This window comes from Coptis chinensis, chromosome 8, assembly GCF_015680905.1.
Source record: "Coptis chinensis isolate HL-2020 chromosome 8, ASM1568090v1, whole genome shotgun sequence".
Taxonomy (NCBI): Eukaryota; Viridiplantae; Streptophyta; class Magnoliopsida; order Ranunculales; family Ranunculaceae; genus Coptis; species Coptis chinensis.
Window position 1 is genome coordinate 79,843,157 of NC_141463.1, and position 23,991 is coordinate 79,867,147.

General features: G+C 37.3%; 3 protein-coding genes, 1 long non-coding RNA gene and 1 pseudogene across 4 annotated transcripts; 4 read left to right on the top strand and 1 right to left on the bottom strand.

Annotated features, from left to right (window-relative positions):
• Positions 1-490: 490 nt before the first annotated feature.
• On the top strand, positions 491-4,856 carry LOC147483361 (uncharacterized). Its single transcript, XM_086579541.1, has 6 exons — positions 491-533; positions 662-778; positions 1,216-1,396; positions 2,467-2,557; positions 2,656-2,797; positions 3,122-4,856. The coding sequence occupies exons 1-6, from the start codon at positions 491-493 to the stop codon at positions 3,709-3,711; spliced, it is 1,164 nt and encodes a 387-aa protein (XP_086435667.1). The 3' UTR covers positions 3,712-4,856.
• On the top strand, positions 3,833-5,465 carry LOC147483362 (LEAF RUST 10 DISEASE-RESISTANCE LOCUS RECEPTOR-LIKE PROTEIN KINASE-like 2.4 pseudogene; annotated as a pseudogene).
• Positions 5,466-6,653: 1,188 nt separating this feature from the next.
• Positions 6,654-10,845, top strand: LOC147483363 (ERBB-3 BINDING PROTEIN 1-like). Its single transcript, XM_086581363.1, has 9 exons — positions 6,654-6,864; positions 6,946-7,030; positions 7,103-7,252; positions 7,334-7,487; positions 9,466-9,681; positions 9,771-9,907; positions 10,007-10,098; positions 10,219-10,401; positions 10,612-10,845. The coding sequence occupies exons 1-9, from the start codon at positions 6,768-6,770 to the stop codon at positions 10,692-10,694; spliced, it is 1,197 nt and encodes a 398-aa protein (XP_086437489.1). The 5' UTR covers positions 6,654-6,767; the 3' UTR covers positions 10,695-10,845.
• A 995-nt stretch (positions 10,846-11,840) lies between these two features.
• On the top strand, positions 11,841-15,370 carry LOC147483364 (ran-binding protein 1 homolog b-like). Its single transcript, XM_086581364.1, has 4 exons — positions 11,841-12,083; positions 12,162-12,313; positions 12,403-12,528; positions 14,701-15,370. The coding sequence occupies exons 1-4, from the start codon at positions 11,911-11,913 to the stop codon at positions 15,000-15,002; spliced, it is 753 nt and encodes a 250-aa protein (XP_086437490.1). The 5' UTR covers positions 11,841-11,910; the 3' UTR covers positions 15,003-15,370.
• A 3,539-nt stretch (positions 15,371-18,909) lies between these two features.
• LOC147483365 (uncharacterized) lies at positions 18,910-19,414 on the bottom strand. The gene is made up of 2 exons (XR_015206409.1): positions 19,274-19,414; positions 18,910-19,194 (listed from the first exon to the last, which is right to left on the bottom strand). It is a non-coding gene; the product is annotated as an uncharacterized LOC147483365 (long non-coding RNA).
• Positions 19,415-23,991: the final 4,577 nt, after the last annotated feature.

Here is a 23,991-nt window from a genome sequence, read left to right on the forward strand (position 1 = left end):
ATTGGGGCTTTGTCCTTAGGCGTAATCACACTAAAGTGAAGCAATGAACCCTCCCTCCCTCCCTCCCCGTTTAAAACATAGTGACGTGGTTGATTGCTTATTTTTGTATTTTGCTTATTTGTTTCGAGACATTGTAAAAACACACGGTTTCCAGTAATCTAGATCCACATTTTTCCGAATAATTGTGCTTTGTGGTCTTTCACTCTCTTTTGTTGTTGGAAAGACAGACAAAGCTGAAATCATCGGTTCAAATAAAACTCAGCCGGTTCTTCGCGAAGAAAATTTCTTAAAAAAAAAATCTGTGATTAATGGCCAGCAGCCAAAGTGAAGATGAAGATGAGTAAGTTAACTTCATTCCAACGATGATTTAGAGTACATTGTATGTATTCTCTTTTTCTGTCACACATATATATATATATATTTGTTGGCCCTTGACTTGTAGGAGGGGAGAGATTTCTTATGGAGGAAAAAAATTAATTGGATGGCAAAGATGGGGTCGAGTGAAGCTCTTCAAGCACAAAAAATCGGGAGAAGTTCGAGAAGAATGGTGGTTCGGACGTCACAGTATCTACGCAAATCATCCAAGTAAGATTCAGCTGTGTTAGTTTTACTACTGTTCTTCTTATTTGAGATTGTGCTCATATATTCTGTTTTGTTTCAGTTTCTCCGGGAATGGGAGTGATCAAAATGGATGGTTATAAATACTATTCTTGGAAGGCAACTGATTCTCTTTACGCAGAGGAGATTAGATTTTCTGTCTGGTTCGGCGTTGAGGAGGGCGAGTATTGGTTTTCTCTAGATTTTTAATCACCAGAACTTTCATTTCATTAAATGTTTATTTTCATGATCGACGTTCAAATATGAGATTGAGATGCTTAAAATGTTATTATTAGGATGCTTTTAAGTAATTGAGACGTCTCAATGTTTTGAGTCGGTGCGCGGCCAAATCTATCTGCCTGTAGAAGAGATCTAAAAGAGAGATATTAAAGCTTTAAATAAAAATATAATTTACGAAACCCGTCATTTTTTTTTTTCTCTTTTTTCTTTTATATTTTTTTTCAATTAATGTTTAGATTTAATAGATCATGCTTCTGAATTTCACAAAAACTAGCTCTCTGTGTACGGGCATGAGTGTACTAATATGTGATTTCAAACTTATTATAGTATCATACTATCATCTTATCAGTATTAACATACACTAGCCTTTTCTTTCAGAAGCCGCAAAATTTGAGCGAATATTCAGAGGGTCAGTAGAGAGTGAGGAGAGGAAGAAATATGATGCTTCCATACAACTGGAAGGACAACGGAAGCTTTTGGATAATAGGGCTGAAAACACAGGAGCTGAAGTAGCACATATCATAACTGGTGAAGAAGATGAAGATGTGCTTCTCCAAATGTAAGCTAAGCTATGTTCACACTGTTTAATTTCTCGGCTTTAAAATTTAGATGATTTTCAGTACATTTTTTCTTATGCATGTCTTTTTGGTCGCTGACTTATAGGATCTCAAAGCTTTATCTCAAGGTTTATCGAAAAAAAAACATATATTTATCTTAAGTGAACCCTCCCTCCTCGTTTATACAGAGTTGGACCTTTTCAGCATGAAATAGTAACAATACAGACTTGGCTGCTTCGGCTTAGTACAAAGTGAGAATTCTTAACAGAAAGGCACGAGTCCAGACGGTGACTTGATCTTCTACACTTAGTTTTACAAAATCGTTCACTATGCAAACGAGGTTTGCATTATAGTAGAAGTAGCATTGAAAGTGAGTTCGATCATTGTTTGGTATGGCCCATGTAGCCTATTTTCCACACAAGTTGCCATGAGTTGGTATGTAAGCAGTAGGTGCCATGAGTTGTTTACGAGAAATGAAATGCATATGTAAGACTGCTATAAGCCCATTTGAGTGTGCACGCGAAATGGTTATGAAGTATAAAACTGCTGGAGATGAGTAGTCACATACTACATACCCCAATCCTTATAAGGAATAACATCGATCCATTGCTACCAATGGAGATGGTCTTATGGGGAGTTATTTCACGAAAAGAAGTACAATATATGTTTGGGTTGTGTCAGCTCGGCTGGGTTCAAACTGGTGGTTCAATTGAATTGGCCGAGTAAATTGAACCAGCCGAGTAAATTTTAAACCTGCCGAGTCGTAAAACCGTAAAAGTTAGATTAAAACTGAGGTTTCATGACGGCAAAAAGTTTCCAAGTCAATTCTATCATTTCTGTGTCTCTCTCTCCATATGTATATATTGCTTACAAAGAAGCTGTGAATCTGCGGTTCATGGCCAGCCAAAGTGAACACTCTATATTTGGTGAAGGAGATGAAGATATGCTTTTCGATGAGTAAGTTAACTGCAATTCTTGTTTAATTCTTATGTCTCAAACTTCTAATGATTTAGAGTACATTCTTTCTATTCTTTTTTTCACTCACTTATATATTTTGGCCCTTGACTTGTAGGAGGGGAGAGATTTCTGTAAATGGACAAAAAGTAAATGGATGGCAAAGATGGGGTCGCGTGAAGCTCTTCAAGCACAAAAAATCGGGAAAAGTTCGAGTGTTTATGACAGAAGAACGGTGGTTCTGGCATCACAGGATCTGCACAAATCATCCAAGTAAGATTTGCGCGTATCTGTGTTATATATACAGTTTCATTTATTTGAGTTTGTTTTCATATATTCTACCTTGTTTCATACATCAAACTCTAAGTCTTGTGTCTGGGCTGCAACTGATTTTTCTGAAGGGGACTCAAAGGAGAAGCTCTTTTGTGTCCGCTTCGGGTCTGTGGAAAGTGAGTATTGTTTTGTTGTTGTTGTTCATCTCCATCTTCTATAGATTTCTAATCATCAGATCTCTCATTTCATTTAATGGTTATTTTCATGAGGTTCAATTCTAATCTGAGATTGAATTGAGATGGCCTAAATTGAAGTATGGTTTTAAGTAATTATTTATAGAAGAAACTTCTAACTGTTCTTAGTCAGGGATAAACCTTTGTACCTATCTAGGTCTGTCTTTAATTGCTTCTTCTCGCAATTGAAGGGTTCCTTGAGTTCATAACGTTTATACTTTTAATAGTATCATCTTATCGTATTGACACACAAGCATTTTCTTTCAGATTGCGACACCTTTGTGCAATTATTCAGAGAGACAGTTGAGAGTGAGGAGAGGGAGGAAAATAATGCTGCCATACAACTGGAAAGACAATTGAAGCTTGGGGATACTAAAATTGAGAATGTTGTTGAAGGGGTACCGATTACAGAGATTAAGAAAAAACCAGTGACTGAGGATGGTAAAAGTAAGACTGCTCATGAAGAGGTGCCTGTCAAAGTTGTGGATGTTTTTAAAGGAGGAGCCAATGGTAGGTCAAACTCAATTGAGATGTTATTAGGTGAGCTTGGAAGAAAGAAAATACAACAATATTCACATAAGGACTTGACGAGCATTACAGTAGATTTCAGTAATCCAATAGGTTCTGGTGCGTATGGAGATGTATTCAAAGGAACATTACCTAATGGTGTGAAAGTTGCCATCAAGAAATTAAAGAACACTGCGATGGATGTCTTGGAGTTCACATTCATGGCTGAAGTGAGAACAATGAGTAGTACTTTGCATCGGCACTTAGTTATACTCTACGGCTGTGTTGCATGGGTACGACGATTTGGACACGGGTACGGCGATTTGGACACGGCGAGATCTGAGAATTAGGTACTGTTTTGCTTGTGTCCGGGTGTCCGTGTCCGTGTCCGCATGACACGGGTACGCGATACAGAGGAAATTAGGGCGTACCCATGCAACAGAGCTCTACGGGTATTGTTTTGAGGCCAATATGAAAGCACTTGTCTATGAGTACTTGGACAATGGATCTTTCGATAAGGTTTTATATGATAACCATCTTAATTTACCGTGGGAGAATTTGTATGATATTGCAATTGGGACAGCAAAAGGTCTTTCTTACTTGCACGAGGGTTGCATTCATGAAATAGTTCACTATGACGTAAAGCCTGGTAATGTTCTCCTTGACTCAAAACTTTCTCCTAAAGTTGCAGATTTTGGAATGGCTAAGGTTTCTCAAAGAGATTTAAGCAAGATATCTGTGGTTGAGTTTAGAGGGACCCGCAGCTATGCTGCCCCAGAAATGTGGATGCAAATGCCAGTAACTTCCAAAAGTTCTTAATGGCGAAAATTGGTTACCTGGACAAGTTTGGGAAAAGTTCAAGATTGGGAAACTAGATGAAATTGTGGATGATTGTGGCATCAAGGACAAGAATAAATCAAAAGCAAAGACACTAGTTACAGTTGCGTTATGGTGTACTCAGTTCAAGCCCAATGACAGACCACCGATGAGCATTGTGGTGCAAGTACTTCTGGGGAATATACAGCTTCCGTTGCCTCCCGACCCGTCCTATTCATATTGTGGCTCCTCAAGCACAAGCACCTGGGGAGCTGACTCTACGAATAATATTGGACCTACTGCAACACCAGTTTTCTCGACCACGTCAACTTAAATGTAAGCTATTAGATTGTTTCTAATATAGAGGGTTTGATGCCATACGGTGCTTAGTGCATAATATGCTTCTGCTACCACATTAAGGATGAGCTGACTATTTGTCATGTGTTAGTTGGACTGTGTTTTGTGTAGGCTACACGAAAGAAGAATCGGGAACCAAAAGTGCAAAGTTTGCCACTGTTTGTACTGTGGTTTTGCGTGTTTATCTCTGTTCACTCTTTAAACTTATTCTTGTTTCTTGTGGTGTATTTGATTGTTTTCCTTTATTTTTGTTTTTTCATCTCTTCTTTTCTTGTACTTTCAATAATCTTCTTCTTCTGAAAAAAAAAATACAGTTATGATACACATCTTTCCGACTAATTCTACCTTGTGGTTTTTTAATGTTCAATGTGCACGACCTCAAGGTTGTGGTGACGGAATTAAGAGTTGTAGTGACAACAGACAAACAGGTCAGGTACTGTTTGTCTACCTGTTTGCCACATCAAAATGTGATTCATTGTTCAAGTTAAAGCACTCTTCTAAAGGGGACAAAACGAAATATTAACTAATATCATTCCATGAGAATCACTCCATCCCGAAATGTGTACAAGAATGTTAACAAGAAGATTGAGAGGGGAGAGGCATTTCCGACATGCGTATCTGTGAACAATACCTTGTGTCACTTTTCTCCGCTTGCTAGCGATGATTCTGTTTTGGGAGCTGGGGATATTTTGAAGATGCAAGTGTTTAATGCCGAGAGATTTGAATTATTGTTTTGTTTTAATGCTGATGGATTTGAGTTGTTGGCAGTGATATGGGATGTCACATTGATGGCTTCATTGCTGTAATAGCTCACACTCATGTACTTTTGGATGGACCGGTAATGGGAAGGCAAGTTGATGTTATTGCAGCTGCCAACCCTGCTGCAGAAGTTGCATTGAGATATTTGAATCAAGCTGTAGGTGGTATCTGACATAACAATTGCACGAAATGTTTTTTTTTCTATTTATCTGTTTTTTGTGTTTTCGTTGATTGTCTTGCAGTTAAAAATATCTTTTTCCCTTGAAAGAACAACTGGTCAAGATCGAAAAAGATGGATGTGCTTTACCAAATTGTTGTTGAAAATGAATGACTATGTAGAGAAACTTTTTTTTTTCGTTCTTCTACTGGTCTGCAGGACTAAGCACACTCTACAGGTGTTCTTTCACAACGGATCTGTAACAGTATAGCGGAAAATCTGCTGTGGCGGCTAGGTATATATCTTGATAATCAGCAGATGGACTGATGTCTGATATTGTAAACAACGAGGCTACCATCTGCCTTCTGTCATTGTTAGCACCAGAGGGTCTAGGGTGGAATATAGATATTGTCGTCCGTGATTACATACTGGAAGACAATAATTCATGCATGAGGAGGAGATAGTCCATCCAGACCTAGCTAATTCGTCCCCAGCCACCTCACCAAAGTCATCAACTGGTCGTTTACATGTCAATAGTATGTGTTACAGTGCAGTTCAGTGTAACACTTGTTTAGGCTTGCTGCTGGAGTTCCGCGTGTATCAGGTATTCACTAAAATACTCAATTGTAAGTGTGAAGGAAAAATTCAACATAAAATTGTTTGTAACAATCAAATTATTAAACAAGTAAATGAGTTGACTGACAATAACAAACAATTGAAAAATCAACTGAGAAATTGTTGTTGTTCATCTTGGGAGGTTAAGACCCAAACTTATTCGCAGCATTCCGTATTTACGTTCAAAGGTACTACTACTATCCATTCAAGTCAGTATCTTTCATTGTGGAGGAGTGGCAGTTGGTGTGTTCATAGCCTCATAAAAGCCGCTGATGCCTCGCCTCTGGGTTTATTCCTCAACAAATGGAATGCCATCACAAGGAAAGAAGACAATGAAATTCTTCCTCCTCATTCCTGAACTTGGCCTGACATCTCTTTTTTCGCCCCTAATAATAAAGATGCGTTACAGTTCACGCCTTCGTATTGCAGTGTTTTTTTTTTTTGAGCAGCACAGAAAATCAGGTGAGCTTAAGCCCAAAATTAGTGTTGTTAGGAGGACAGGTGGAGATTTCTAAAGTTAAAATTTCACAAAATCTCGCAATGGAGATTTCGCAAAGTTACAACTCTTGAAAATTGAGTCGTTGTTGACACGTGTCAGAAAGCTTTGCCCTAGTACTTAAAAACCTTTTGTTGCTCTAATAATAAACTCTCAAAACCCTAATTTCTCACCATCACTCATCACTTACTACCAATCTAAAAAAGATGTCGGATGATGAAGCAATAGTAGAAGAGAAAGAGTTGGATCTCACTTCCCCTGAAGTCGTCACTAAATACAAATCCGCCGCTGAAATCGTCAACAGTAATAATAATTATAATTACTTTTTTCTTTTACTTCATATATAAATATTTGTATATATATTGAAATGTTTTTTTTTGGCAGAGGCGTTGCAGTTGGTCATATCAGAATGCAAACCCGGTGCTAAAATCGTTGATTTGTGTGGAAAAGGCGATTCATTTATCAGAGAGTAAGATTCATTTGTTATGTTTATTGTTTTTGTAAGTGGGGGTCTTGTTTTAACTGTTATATGCTGATGTAGGCAAACTGGGAATGTTTACAAGAATGTTAAGAAGAAGATTGAGAGGGGAGTGGCATTTCCGACATGCTTGTCTGTGAACAATACCTTGTGTCACTTTTCTCCGCTTGCTGGCGATGATTCTGTTTTGGTAGCTGGGGATATTTTGAAGATGTAAGCTTTTTTTTTTTTTTAATACGCAGTGATATGAATTGTTAGTTTGTTTTAGTGCTGATGGATTTGAGTTGTTTGCAGTGATATGGGATGTCACATTGATGGCTTCATTGCTGTGCTAGCTCATACTCATGTACTTTTGGATGGACCGATAACGGGTAGGCAAGCTGATGTTATTGCGGCTGCCAACACTGCTGCAGAAGTTGCATTGAGATTAGTCAGACCTGGAAAAAAGGTAATGGTACTCACTATAGAAAAACATTAGGTATTTGAATCATGTTGTAGGTGGTATTTTATATCACAATCACACGATAAGTTCTTTGTATTAAATTTTTTATGTGTTTTCGTTGATTGCCTAGTGTCTTGCAGCTTAAAATATCTCCTCCCTTGAAAAAACTATAATGTTGCTTCCTATAAAGTCTTTGAGTTTTTATCGTGAGTACTCCATTGATGCAAGCTTAAATGAAATATAGTGATTTACCATCACTAGTTCACCGTTCTACATTGGGAGTGGCGTTTCACTTTGGTGTCACGATGATAACTAGTGTTGCTCCAAACCTACCTGTCATTCTTAATCACGACTGAATCTGTGCAGTTAAATCGCTACTCGTTTGAAGAGCGAGTAGCGAGTAGGTGTAATCGATCGGGGATTAATCAGGATTAATCGGACGATTTTTCATAACACTATTTTTTTACAAATAATTATTAAATATATTTAACTTTGAAATACCAACATAATGAAATGAAGCCAATTAAGAACCCAATCAATCAATAAACAATTAAAACACTCAATCAACTAAAATAAATATGACTAAAGTGTAGAACTTTATAGAATCGAAAGTTGGTTGAATCGGCAAAATGTCAAGTTCAATGTTTAACATTAAAATAGTTGAAATAGTGAACACAATTACTCGGCTAATCAGCTAATCGGCCGAGTGCTCCGGGAGTTTTTGAGCCCGATTGTGATCGGGGATTAAATTGTTAGTCGGGTCGGCTAAGCAGCGAGTAGCGAGTACTCACCGATTACTCGGCGATTACTCAACGATTTAATATCCCAGGACTGAATAGAACATGAATTCTGTACGTGGTTGGAAATATTGTTGTGCAGAGTGAAATTGTTTGTTTTGCCAAAAAGAGAGGTTCCGGATTCCAAGAGTTCATAAGCCAATTTTTCAAAAACATTGATGCGAAAAGTTTTAAATGCCTTTTTTGAACGTTTTAGTTAGATTTTCTGAGCTCTTTCTTTCTATATTTTTAGGTTATTTTTTGGTTCGATATTACTTAGTAAGCTTTGAAAATTTATATGTGCAATGGTCTCTTGTTGCATCTGTGTATTGTTATTTTCCGCTTACTTCCACTTCGTGATTGCTTTTGGCATAGATGATTGATTACTCTAAATGATGATGACATACTGTAAGCTATGGATGAATGTCCAATGAAGCTTGATTTTGTCATAGTTACACTGATAGAGGATCATTCTTTCTACACCTCACACAGACCAATACAGACACAACAACTCATTTTGGAAGCATATATTGTGTAATTACATACTTGGTCTTTCATGGATAGTTTTTGGCATACATGATTCCTCTAAATGATGATGACATACTGTAAGCTATGGAGGAATCTCCAATGAAGCCTAATTTTGTCATAGTTACACTGATAGAGGGTTATTATCTCTCCTCTCTCTCTCCTGCACATCCCCGCACAAACAGACACCCAAAGGGATATTGATCGACTTCATTATCTTTAAAATTTTGAAACATTGAGTCTAACTGGTCGAAATCCAATATTGTGTAGGGTCATTTTTACAGAAATCATTGTTCTTTTTATTTTGCCTGACAGGATACCTCTAAATGATGAAATTTAATCGAGGCTATAGAGAAAATCTAATGAAGCCTTTATTAAGTCATAGTTACACTGATAGAGCATTCTGGGAAGGACACTTTTTTTTTAATAGAATGTACAATATGTTAATGTTTACTCTTTATTACCAATGCAACTTTTTTCCCCTAAGGGGTGCTTGACTTGTCAAGCGTATTCCCATAAGAAGAGATGTCCAGGCAATAGTATTAATTCCAAAAATAAATTTTAACCTGTTATATATAGAACCCTTTGGTCATAATGTCTGCTTTAAAGCTAGAAAAGCGACTATCTCTTTTTGGTTGATTACAGTTGATTGTATGTTTACTGAAACTTTGTTAATATGGCAGAACAAAGATGTAACAGAAGCTATTCAGAAGGTTGCAGCTGCTTATGACTGCAAAATTGTTGAAGGCGTTCTCAGTCATCAGCTCAAGCAGTTTGTAATTGATGGGAACAAAGTCATTCTAAGTGCATCCAACCCTGAGACCAAAGTTGACGATGCAGAATTTGAGGAGAATGAAATCTATGCGGTTGATATAGTAACGAGCACAGGGGATGGCAAGGTAAGTGTCATCTGTTATTAGCTCGCATAATTTTATAGGACAGCTCCTTTTGTTGTGTCTTTTTTATACTAAGATGCAAAATGTTTCAGCCTAAGCTTTTAGATGAGAAACAAACTACTATATATAAGAGAGCGGTTGACAAAAACTATCACTTAAAGATGAAAGCTTCAAGATTTATCTTCAGCGAAATAAGTCAGAAATTCCCCATCATGCCATTTACTGCAAGGTTAGCAGACTTTTTATTAATTCTGTGGCAGAGTTATTCTTGCTGTGTTTTGAGTTTTGTATTCTTTGTCTTGACCAAGGTTATGCAATTTCCAATCAGGGCTTTGGAAGAGAAGCGAGCTCGCTTGGGATTGGTGGAATGTGTGAACCATGACCTTTTGCAGCCATATCCTGTTCTTCATGAGAAGCCTGGTAAGCATGAAAAGATAGATTGAGGTGATGGCATGAAATGTAATTGGTGTTGAGGATCATGGTTCTGCACAACTATTATACATTTCAAACACACTTGAAGCTTTTTGTGTCTTCTTTCAGGTGACTTTGCTGCCCATATAAAATTCACAGTGTTGTTAATGCCAAATGGGTCAGACCGGATTACATCTCATGCTCTGCAGGAGTTACAGCCCACTAAGACAGTGACAGATGACCCAGAAATCAAGGCATGGCTATCTCTGGGGACGAAGACCAAGAAGAAAGGTGGTGGTAAGAAGAAGAAAGGTAAGATAAAACTCGAAACTTTTCAAAGAACCGGAATTTCTGGCATTCAAAAGAGCTAGCAGTGTTTCCTCGATCCACTCCACCAAATTTAGGATATAATTCTGGTGGAAATGGATAGAGGGAAAATTGTGTAGCTTCTCATCGTGAATTCTCATAATTTTTTGCATCAATCAAGTCCCAAATAACAATTTCAATAAGTGTTTGTGGCAGGTAAGAAGAGTGATAAGGCTGACGAGACTGCTGACACTGAGCCTATGGATGTAGCGACTAATGGTGCTCCATCCCAAGAATAAGATTCCAATTTTGTTACCGGTTTACTCCGTTGTACTTGAATGACTATTTTGTCAGCGAAGTTGTTTCTTACACAGAGCTTAATTGTGTTTAGTGAGTAGGTTGTAATGCTTACAGTGACATTTTGATGCTCATGCACATTTTCTTTATTTATATTCGTCTTTTTTTGGGGGGTGGGTGGGGGGGGGGTGGGGGTGGGGAGGGTGAGAGAGAGAAGAGAAGAAAAGGAAAAGAGAATACTATTAATGGATTTAGTAACCATGGAAGTATAATAGACCAAGGTTGGACATTTAAGTATATGCTGTCGACCTCAAATGCGTGCCACTTCACATTTGTTTGAGCTATGATAATCTGACATGGTTTGGTTCTTTAGTTTAGTTGACATTGGAGGATTAACAGAGGGAAAAAGTGGGTACGGTTTGGTCATGGGCATTTCTCCATGCAGCCTTTAATTCCACGGCCATGGAATTACAAAGTCCATGCCAGAAACTCATCGAGTTATGCTGTTATGGGGGATTCTTTTTATTTGTTTCTTGCAAGAGAAATCATACTACTGAGTACTCATTTTGTATTTTTGTTGGTATCTTGACTTCTTGGATGAGGAACTGCCGTCCAATTTCAGTAAATGTCCCAATCATAGGTAGATTAGTTTTCCTCGGAGATTTATGGAAGCTGCCCTGAGGGTGGACAGTGGACACCATGTTAGGATTCATTATTGGCCGTTCTTGGCATGAATTTAATTGTGAAATGTTAGGTCTGCATAGGCAGACGCCATGAAAGGAGAAAAGCCATTGCTGTCGTCACTCTGAAGTTACTCAGTCCCTCAATCTTTAGGTTCCCTCTTCATAGTTGCAGATCAGTATCATTGAATATTAGAAACTTAACAAACATAAAAATGAGAGTTGAATTAGTGTTCACAGAAATGAAAAAGGAAAAAATACGTAGAGTAAGCCATCAAAATAGCACCAGTATGTACTCATGTCAGACCAAACTTAAAAAAAGAGAGTTCAAAATTGGTGAACTTACCAGGCAATTTTGCATCGTGTCGATATAATCAATAGTCTGATATTAACGGCTTTTTATATTGGCGGCATATCGAAACGAGATTTTGCAGTTGGTTAAATCTGTAGGCTGTAGCTGCCTCCAAAATAACGCCACCTCTTTTCGAACACTATATATAAAAACCTTGTCAAACTTGCCTTTCCTCTTTTCTCTACAATGGCTTCGTCAACCTCTTCACACACAGCAGAACATGAAAAAGAAGAAGAAGTAGAAGAAACACAACAACATGTGGAAGATGAAGACACGGGAGCTGAAGTTGCACCAATAGTTCAGCTTGAACAAGTTACTGTTTCAACTGGTGAAGAAAACGAACACGTTCTTCTTGATTTGTAAGTTTTAATATAACACTTAAAAGCAAGTATTTAGAGTATTGGGTCTTGTCTTATTATGGTTTTTTGGTTTTATAGGAAAGCAAAACTTTATAGATACGATAAACAAGGGAAACAATGGAAAGAAAGAGGTGTTGGTAATGTGAAGTTTTTGAAACATAAAGATAGTGGGAAAGTTAGACTGGTTATGCGACAGTCGAAGACTTTGAAGATCTGTGCTAATCATGCAAGTATGTTTAATGATTTTTGACTCGTTGTGTTTATTTGGTTTTTTCGGTTTATATTGGTGTTTGTTTGTTGATTGTGATTTTGTTGGCAGTTGTTCCAGGGATGTCAGTGCAGGAACATGGAGGGAGTGAGAAAAGTTGTGTTTGGCATGCTGTTGATTTCTCTGATGAGGAATTGAAAGCTGAGCTCTTTTGTATTCGTTTCGGATCTGTTGAGAGTGAGTTTCTTTTTATTATTATTTATGTTTTGATTGATATATTCATGTAGCATTTTAATCTCAGTTGTTCTTTATTGTTTATTGAATTACTGATAAAAATGTAGCTTAGTTTATACTTAATTAAGTCATAAAGGATCTTTCTTTGTTTATACCTCAATCTTCATCAAGAAACTACTAGAGAGGCTAATTGGCTAGGACACAACAGTAGAACAAATTGACAAATATGAGTTCCAAATCTGTTTGTGAACAAGATATATAGGAGGCCCTGCAAGAAGAAAACTATTATCAATTATATTGACACTTGGTAGTATGAATAAATATACACATTAAGCTTTACCAGAGCGCTCATATTTGAGTGACCCTTTTTGGAGCTGGTTTGGATAAAACTTGGACTGGTAATGAAATCTGAATATTTGAAGGTTTATGGCTATCGATCTTTTGAGTGTAGGAATTCTGAGTTTCTGACTCATCCCTAGTATAAATTTTCGACACCTTTACTTTCAAGGAAACCAACAATAATGGTGCCTGAGACGTCCCTTAGTGACCATGTACATATGGACCCTGTACATACCATGTCTTCGTTCATTGTCATTGTTCAGAATGTCAGATGACGTGGAGCTCGAACCATGTCTTTATTCACATTCTATTACTGTTAGTGTACTAATGTACTGTAGCTGTCAATTTCCATCTAAATCTGAACCATGCTGTTTTGTAGTGGCGTTCTATGATTTGTATCAAGATTTCTGGTTCTTTCTCAGGAGATAAGTCTGCGCTATGTTTCAATGAACATATAAGTACGTCTTGTGCACATGTTCACATTTCTGCATGCTTAAATAGATCTTTAACACGTGGGCTAGAAAGTAAACCAACAGTGGTAACGCACAATATAGTCAATGGTCAGATTGTGGACAATTTGCTTGTCCATGGGAAATGTAGGATGCCTTGTAATGGGAGACATTGATATTCCATACTATTCATTGCAACAGAAGTGGTTTCTTATCAAGAAACTTTGGTTGTTTCTGAAGAGTTTTGTCTACCTTAAAGATATCAATACATTAGTTTTAAGGCATTGATATATTTCTTTCTAAATGATGCAAACGTGTTTTTGGTCTGGTTCTTATTTGAGTAACTTTTGTATTATATATTGAATTAGTATATGCCCCTGCTTCTTGGCACAATTGAATTAGGGGCTACTTCAGTGGGCCTACTCAAACATACCGTGTTGGTAGTGAAGTTGTTTTTATTTTACTCCAAATAGATTTTTAGGAGTGAAGTAAGCTTGCGTGGTGCCTTCCTTTCTGTTTTTGAGTGTCACAGCCACTGTATTAAAATTGAACCGTCACATTGTATAGAGTGGAAACTTTGGAGAGAACGGAAAGTAAGCTATGGGATGCAGGTTTTTATATGAATACAACCCACCGCCTGAGATTATCAGGCACCTTTTTTCTCACCATTGATTATGTACAGCCTTCTGAGGTGGTGTGGTCTACTGAGCTATATATTTCAAACTTATATGTAATTTACTTAGAAGGCCGCATATCTAGATTTAGCTGACCGTATTTGTATTGTATGGCAGCTTCAAACATTTTTCGGCCCCTAGATTTAATTGATAGAGGGTGTATAGTGGTAGGCCTACACTACCTTGTTTTGCTATACGCATAAACTTAAGGTATTTAGTGAAGGTTTCCCAATATGCTGCATGGGATGTATTAGCTAAGCAAACTTCAGTTTTGTTTGCTGTTTAACAACAATTTCTTAGTTATCTGGGTTTCCCTTTCCTTTCTATTTTGTCTTTCCTTGGGAGAACTTGAGGTGGAGGTCCATTTATATTGTGGAATTGGAACTGTACTCGTGAGAAACAGAAACATAAAGGCGCTACATACAGAAATCTCCTTGTCTGGATGTTTAGGAGCTAGATACTTTGGAAATATCATGGATAGGAAAGAAGGAAGACTCCTATTGGTGTCAAACGCCCCGGAAAGCAAAGATAGGAGTAGTGCTATACATCTTTCAGAGGGATGTTCCCTAGGAAATTTCGGTTTATTTCCTCTGATTAGTACAGCTCATATGTGAACCATAAATATATTTCTCTTTCTCTAAGTTGAGTTTGAGTTTTGTTTTGAGTTTGCTTATCATTTTGGTATGCCTATTAACTCCGTCTTTTTCTCTCAGATTGCAAGACTTTCATGCAGAAATTTGAAGGGATCACTGATGTTGTTGAGGATGAGAACCGGGAGGGAAGTGCTGCTGCCGAACTTCTTGAGCGTCAGCTGAATATTAATGATGGAAAAACCGAAAAGGCTGGCGAAAAGGTCCCTGTTGCAGCGGATGAGGAGAAGCCAGAGTCTGAGGATGGGGAAACCAGGAGTCCTGGGGAAGGGGTGACTGTTAAAGAGGTTGAGGATCATCTGAGGGCTGAGGATGGGCAAACCGTGAATGCTGGTGAAGAGAGGCAACCTTCATCCACTTCCTAGGCATTTGTATTCGTACAAACCTTTGTCGCGATTTTGTTAAATAAGGTTTTTTAAATTCTCATCGACATAGATAGGTGTACAAATGTATCTTTGATCAGATTGTGAGCAGAGGATTGGAGTTTAGTGGGTAAGGAGTCAGTCTTGCACTCTTGCCAACAGTCGGCATACAAAAGAGCGCACTTGGAACTTTGTGAATCTGGGTTCTTTGGCTGTTGAAGTCAGGTTTATGTGTGGGGCAACGGTTTGGGTTATTGCTATTATTTCTGCATTTTGTCATTTTAAGTCCACTTATTTGTTGAGGTGATTGTTGCGGTGACCTATCAAACTTTCTGAAGGATGAAAGTAATGAATTCAGTTGCTTTTTCGTTTATCCAGTCAAGTAGACCAATAAGTCCGTAACCTTTGCTTGTGCTTAAATTGTTGAGAACTATATGCGAAACAAACGTATTAAGCAATGAGAGGGGTTCTAGGGACATATCTTATAAAAATAGGTAAACAAACTCAAAATTGTTAGAGTATTTACAAGTTTTAAATTAGGCTAATTTTTTGTAAATATGATCTCCTAACAATTCCAAATATTATCACAAATAATAAAAAAAGGTCCACAATTAGCCTAAGTTTTTAATTTGTTAATTATGTTTGGCAAATTTGTAAATTTTTTATTTATTTTTGATTATTTGTGACAATGTTTAAAATAGTTAGGAAATCATATTTACAAAAAATTAGCCTAATCTAAAACTTATACATGCCCTAACGATTTTGAGCGATAAACTCTTTTTTAAAATATGTCCCAAGAACCTCTATTAGGTAGAAAAATGAGATATAAAATTTCTGAAAAAATAGTAACGTACTAGTCAAGTACTAGAGTGATAAACTCTTTACACTTGCATGTGACGTTTTGTGCTTGAATCAAAACATTTCAAGAAGTTGCACATTTTAGAGCTATGAAGTGAAAGGCACAAAAGAATAGCCATGAATTATTAAGATTACACTCTGAGAGGATAAGGTTTAGGTCCATTGACCATATAAACCTAGTTCTCAACGGATTGACCCTTTTTGCGCCCTTAATTGCCAAGGCCTAATGGTCATTACGGGTGTTTAGCTCACATGTTTGGCTAGTAGAGTGGTAGGTTTACGTAGGCGCCTTTATTAACAACTTATATAGTGCAAACTGATTGTAATTTATAGGTTGATAGACTGGATAGTTTAACTCATAATCCTATTATATGTGAAAGTTTTGAATTAGTAATACATTTTTCATTTTTTGTTTCTTTTTGTTGGTTTTTGTTAATGCACTAGGACTTGCTCCCATGACCAGCTTGTTAATAGTCAACTACACTACCAACAGTTTGTTGGTTTGTTGTTAATAGTGATACATTTGTAAGCATGATCTTTGTGACGAGAATTTCACAACAATACAGTATTGCAGTGTACCATTTTGTCATGTATGCCCCATTGATATGTCTGTATATATAATGCAATAACACAATGTATTTAGTATTCGTTTTAAATTCTTCCGTCTGTGTCCCTTGCGGGTTAAAAAAACATAAAAATAAAACAAATAAGATTAGCGCATATTCTCTAAAATTATTGACTGCGAATGGGTAGCATCGGAAAAAAAAAGTAAACTTAGCATGGGAGTTTAATGTTATATTAAGAGATGAGGGTGGCAACTACATGATACATATGTATGTGACATTTGAAATGAAAGGAATTTCTCCGGTACTAATGTTAATAAAAACTGATCATTTGTATTGCTAGTTGATCATGTGTAATTAACGATGTTAAATGGCGGTATGTCTAATGGTTGGTTTAAATAAGAATTCACTACCAGTCTTCTTTATCCATCCTATTCTTAACATCATTTTCCAATGCCTAGTTTTCCCCTTATCAATCAAGTAATCATACTATATGTGCTTATTATACCTAATATGTGCTTATTATACCTAATATGAGTAAGTAATTGATTTTTATTTACTTAGTGTGTGAGCATATTCTTGTTTTATACTCTCAGTAACTAATGATTGTGTCATGAAATAGATTTTGATGTATGCTACTCTAGTTTGTGACCTATGACTAAGCATAATTAAGCCTATATAACATGAGAAATTGAGAAAGACTATTTGGTAACACATTCTTGAGGCAATATGTACACATTGACTTTGGCTTTCTGTTGGGAAAACTATTTGACTTTTTTATGATTTTTAATTCTAATATGATATCCATATCTATAGTTATTTATAAAATCTATTTTTATTTTTTGAAAACCCAAATATGCATACTGGGTTGAATATTATTCTGAATTAAGACTCTTGAGAGATTATAAAATATGTGGCCAAATATGTCTAGGAGAATTATGAGTTGTTAGAGATGTGATGTGCCCATTTTAATTAAGAAATGACTTGATTTGAAACTCTCATAAAAACCTCGTTGCTGGTCGGCACGTTTTACCCTCCCCGTCCAAATAGTTTGTAAAATTGGGATGGGAGAGAGTAACCACGTACTCACTCCAATCAATCTCAATTTTCTTCTCCACTCACTCTTCTCCGACAAAATATTAGCTTTGTTTTCAAGCTCATACCAACTCCCCACCCCCACCCTCCTCTTTTTTGGACAAAAGTTGTTTTATTACATTACTAAATTTTAGCAGGAGTGTTGGTATGCCCACAGTCACTGTCAATACACCATTCTTTACGATATTACTTGGTAATACAAGAATTGAACCCCTCCACGCCGGGCACAGGTGATTTTGTTCCTTATTTAGCTTGCCACCGATAATGAGGGTGGAAAACAAACCATGTACACGCAAAGCCTAAAATATCAATATCAATGAATATATCAGTGTACTCAAAAACCAATATATATCAGATATATCTATTTTTTTTAGTGACCAATCCAAACTATTTAAAATATCAGAAATATCATATATATCGAAAATATCGGATTTATATTAAAAAAAAAGTCAAAATATAAACCGATATATATAATAAATATCGGATATATTAATTATATCGGCAATATAAAGTTTTATATTGAAAATTCCGATATATATCGGAAAAAAGAGTACTATATTCAGTAGATATATATCGAAAATATCAATATCGGTGTACCAAAATATCAAAATATATCAGCAATATATAGGATATATCAGCGATATTTTGGTCGTACACTAACATAATTTTATCCTCTTCTCACCATAGAAATGAGATGAAGTCTCGTGCGGTAACACTCACTATAGAAATGCGGACGCCATGAACATGGAAATGGCAAAACTCTTGGGTAATGGGAAATGCAGGTTGCAACATACCAAAAAATTTATCTTAGCAAAAACAGGAAAAGCAGGTTGCAACATACCAAAATTTATCTTAGCAAAAACTCCCCATTCTGAGGAACAGCTCCTTACTTCTGTACCATTGAGGCTCTTACGTAAACTAAGATAGCAAGCAACTTCAGCAACACTAAACAGGCAGTGTTTACACACATGCAAGTACATAACCAAGACCATATACCCAACCATCATACTAAGAAGGTGCACAACCCACGACAAAATTTGACACTAGTCTTTAGCAAGTTGGCATATAATTTACCAAGGGAATGCATCGCAAAATGTCTTAGCATACACAAAATCTGAGATACAGAATGCTACTCAAGAACTGAAGGCATCATCTATGGTAGCACAGTGCTTTATATAACCAACTAAACTTCACTAGTTCATGTTATTAATCCATCCACAAATACAATTTAGTCCTGAACCCCAATACAAACTGCATATCAATAATATGAAATAATACTATTTGCGTGCGTTGATACATACAAAGAAAAGAGAAACCCCTAATACCACATTTACTATATATGCAAACAAACAATAACATAATTTAAATAACATTAAAAACATTCATCCACGTAATAAACCATAATAATCCCATCTAATTAAATTATCAAAAACTCAAATCCAGCAAACGTATTTTTAGGAAATTAAACAAAATAAAAACAACTAAAGAGTCTTCTAGATCGATCTAGTTTTCCAACCAACACCTAAAAAAATTAAAACCAAATCGATTGCTAAAACTTCAACGATCCAAAACCCACCAAAACAGAAGAAGCTCCTCGATCAAAAGCAAGCTTTCTACTTAGATCTCTGCCTCATCTTTCGGCGCTTTCTCTTCAACCTCCTCATTCTCTTCTTCTTCCACTACAAAACAAAATATTAAAAACGGAGACACGGTTTACATATATAAAAGGAAAGAAGAGATTGGGGTTTGAAAATTTACCTTGGCACGCATGATGAACAAGTTGAGATGAAAAACTAGTCCTCTTTTTTGTTGTTTCTTGAAACCCTAATTCTGTGCAGCTGAGAAGAAAGGGTGATGAAGTGAGAGAGTGTGCGTTTTGGAAGTATTTATAGGTGGGAGTTTAGGGTTGTAGAGTGTGCGGTTCACGTGATTAAAATAGATGGGCTGAAATGTGGATCCTACTACGTTAAGGCCCAACTTCGGTCCACCACTTCGAAGCGAGCTCTATTTCTGGACCTCTTTGATAGTTTGATGGTGGTATTTTCAGAGTTTTATATTTGATTCTTCTAGCTTTATTACTTTTGGATGATGGATTATGTATAAACTTTCTCCACTCATTGCCTTGTTACTACTACTAGCGACCCGACACGACCTGACAGATAAACCGACGTTAATAGCAAGTCTAATTCCACGATAAAAAAGCTCCGTTTCAGAACAGATTTGTCCGTCTACTTTTTTGTTGAGAAGTCCAATTTCATACTTTCGTCTACATTTTTTTTTTCTTCGCCAAGTGAGCGTGTTGTATTTTCATCTACATGGACACATGGTTGTCACTGCACATAAGCTGAATGTTCACAGATTCTTGATGGAAACTTAATGGAGTATCAATTTTTTTTTTTTAAATGTCAAACATGCAGTATCATTGTGTTGAAGAGAGATAAAACTTTATTTTGACATTTTCAACGACTTTTTAATATTTTTACCCTTCCTTACAACACTCTCTTTCCTTCTGCTACACTCTCTCTCCTCTACAACACATTCTCTCTCTTTTTGTACTTGTGATGTTGACATACACAATTATAGTTACCCACTAGATTCTTTTCGCGATACGTACTAACAATTTTTGACCGTTGGATTTTAACACACATAAATAAAAAAATATGGCAGTAATTTATACCAATAGAATTAGCTATTGTGATAATAAAGAAATAGCAATTTACTGATCTACTATCAGCAACGTGTTCATAGTGTTTGTTGTACGGACATGAAACAACTTTTACCTCGATTTTTGTGTCAAGCTTGAATTTTTTTTTACAAAGCTCCAAAGCTTCATTTTTTTTTTTATACTTTTTCTTGATTGTCTTCTCTTTCTCAATTTTTCTAAGGTTTTTCATGAAGAACAACAACATAAATCCGATAATGGTATAGTTCTCATTGTTTATTGATATATTTTGAACTTTATTTTGTTGTCATCAGTGTTGATTTGGTTCTAGGTAATGTTAGGTTTGTTTTACGTAGTCCTGTTTGGATATTTTAAGATTTCCATAGTTGTGTTTACCATTTCGATGTTGATTTTGTTCTTATTGTTACAATATTTATAGAAGTTTTATCTTCATTAGTTCTTTTAATTCCTGTCTTGTCACTCACCTTCCCTGTAGGGGAAATTCCAAGTATTCCCTGATCTTCCTCTGTGCCTTGTGATATGGAATCTTTTGCTGAATGGAGAAGGGATGAGATGATGGTGAGTTCAGGTAGGGATGTCCATTCTGCCCGAAACCCGAAACCCGCCCAAAACCCGAAAAAAAAACCCCGCCTCGAACCCCGGAGGCAGAAAAAACCCGAACCCGAACCGGACCGAAATACATAGGGGGTCGGGTTTGGTCACACTATCTAAACCGGACCGACCGAACCCGACCGATAATTTGGCCCTAAACCCGTTAAAAGGGTTAAAAGCCCGAAACCATATCCGCAGAACCCAGAACCCAAAACTAAAGGTTATATAGGCTAAAATGCCCGACCAAAACCAGACCCGAACGGACCATATAATTCCTTCCTAATAACTATATTTTCATTTATTATCTATTTATCTTCAACAAACTTTTAGTCTTTTTTTTCATTACTATTTACTTTTTGGTCTTCAAGACAAATTACCTTTGGACCGCCCCTTTTACTACTCTTCTCTCTTCCTCCCTCCAACAACTCTCCAAGAACAAGACAACCCAATCACACGTTCATGATGAAGAGATTGGTGGGTTTGATGGTCTACTAAGTTTGCATTCATTTTCGTAAAATTTGCGCAAAGACTCCTCAAATATCTCTTTCTAAATGTGGTCACCAAGGTCGAGAGCAAATCAACAGTCGGATTCACACCACCACAAGAAACGAAACTCCCAAAAAGCCATCAATCTTATTGTCAAATCAACGCGGGTCGATTCACCACCAAGAGTTTTGAAACTCCCAAAAAAACCATCAATCTTATTAAGTTATTGTCTTTGGAATTGCTTTGCTTTACTTGGTCACTTTTCTCTTCTTTTTGCTTTTCAAAAATGCAATCGTGTGTTTTGAATCTTTGATATTTGTTGGGCGGCTTTACGATGTTAAAGTTAAACGGATCAAATCCATTAAAGAAGATGGCTTTTTGATTAATTAGATGAAAAAGGTTTTTCTTGAGATCTTGAGATCTAATAACCGAAAATGACGCGTTCTCGATGAAGAGATTTAATATTCTTTTATTTCATATATTTTGGGTTTTATCATACGAAAAACCCGAACCCGACGGATTGCACGAAATATAGGGTTAGGGTAGGATTTGGTCACATGTATCCAACAAATACCGAACCGAACCCAACCATAAAAATAGGGCCGGGCCGGGTAACCCGATACCCGGATTCAAAACCGAAAAAATTGGGTTGGGCCCGGCAGTACCGTTTGGACATCCCTAAGTTCAGGGTTGAACCGTCTGACGGCTGCTTACGTATCTCATTTGTTCTATTGGAGAATCAAACCCTATTTTGTGTAGTTCTTAAGAGCGAATCCCTCTGGTTTATATAGGAAGGGTGACGAGAGTCCTAGGGTTTAGGGCTGTCCTCACCGCTTGTGAGTTCCCTTCCATCTTTGGACTCTGTCTTCCTATTAGGATTTCTCTTCTTATGGAAGTCTGAATCTAGACCATATCTTATGAGAGGTAAGTTTTCTTGTTGATCATAATGTCTCATCGTGTATGGGAAGATTATATCTAAAAGGTAACTCCTAAGATATGTCATCACGATTCCTTCTTTATCATAAAAATCGCCATCTTCAGTTTCCTTCTGTTCAGGAACTGTCTATATCAGTTCCTAACGACTGGGCTAACTGTTATGTTTGAAGGCGGTCAGTCATGTACCTGACACATGTCCACTAAACACTCGTGCTAAGCACAAGATCACTTATTCAAAGAACTGATCCGATGGTCCTCGTCTCATTCTGGACATCTATAGTCTTAGGTTATTTCCCATACATGTGCCATCGTTCCGATTGGCGGAAATCCCCTACAGATGCCCCTCTCGTGCCATCTAGCATGTGGGCAGGAAATAACTTGCTTTTTGGTCGCGAGAATCCTTTTCCAAAAGTGTTGTTGGAGCTGGCGGCGACGCTTGACTAATTAAGGCTCGATAAGGCGGCTCGAACGGAACCGCCATTTCCCAAAAAGGTAATGATGGTAGTTCCATCCCGAAAAGATGCAACGCTTTGGGCTCATCCTAACCGTCCATCTTATCGTATATAAGAGATCCGGTGAGAGAACTTTTATTATCTCTTACGCTACCTTTTCTCGAGAGATACTAAACCTTTTGATCTCCGTTAGGGTTTTAACCAAAGCTTGAAACTTTTTTTTTCTTTTTCGATCATGAATCCTAAGCGGTCACTTGTAAACGGAGATCTTTTTCTCCCCAGAACTGATCCATGAGAAATTTCACATCCCCGAAGATATCGGCCTAGAGTGGGGGAGGTTATGTGATGAGTTGGCCTACAATGAGGTGGCACTCATCACCATTGGTCAACTTAGGGCCGGACTCACTCTTCCCCTCCACCCATTGCAAAGAGAGTGTCTGATTCACTTCAATCTTGCTCTTGGTGGGGCAACACTCTGCTTTTCTGAGAACTATTATGTACTCGCCGCTTCTTGCCAAAAGACATGGGTTTGCTCTTAACCGTTGGGTGTTCGGTTACTTTTATGAGGTCCGGCATATTCGAGACCAGTCATACAATTACCTTATGAACAGAGACAAGAATTCTCTGATCGTCTTTTTTTAGGGGAAGCAGAGTGACGAAGGCTGGGCTGATCACCACCTTTTTGTGTTGTTGGATGATGGGACATGGGACATTCTTCCAGATGCTAATGGTGAGCCAATGAGAATTCCTGTTCCCATAAAATGCACCCATGCTCTAACCAGTAAGTCTTCCTATTCAGGTACTTTATAACTTGATATAAGAGTCTTTCTCCTAAATATCTTTTGCTATTATTCCTTAGATGACTCTTGCCCCTGGAATCAACTAACTGCAACTGATGCTGCTACGGTGGACATTATCAAGAAGATCCCCAAGGAATAGAGGATGCCTTGGGTGATTGTTCCTAATGCCACTCGTCTTTTTGAATATTTCAACATGTTTACTGAAGAATTGTTGCAACTTGTTCTTGGCTTTTCCCCCTTTGGGATAAATACCGTGAATTCGGGGCGCACAACACTTCCTCCTCCTGTTAATCAGGATGCTGGACTTCTTCCTCCTCCAGTTTAGGATGAATCCTCTTTGATTACTAGAAGAAGGGGAAACCACAAGGAGAAGAGTTTGGAGGCCATCTCCAGTGATGCTGCGACGTCGGGTTCAGTTCAGGAGCCTACTGTCAGTGATGATTGTGATGATCGGCGGGAGGGAGGAACGAAGCTCTCATAAAACTGGCGGCCAATAATTTTAAAAAGGGAGTGCGTGCGTCCAACCAT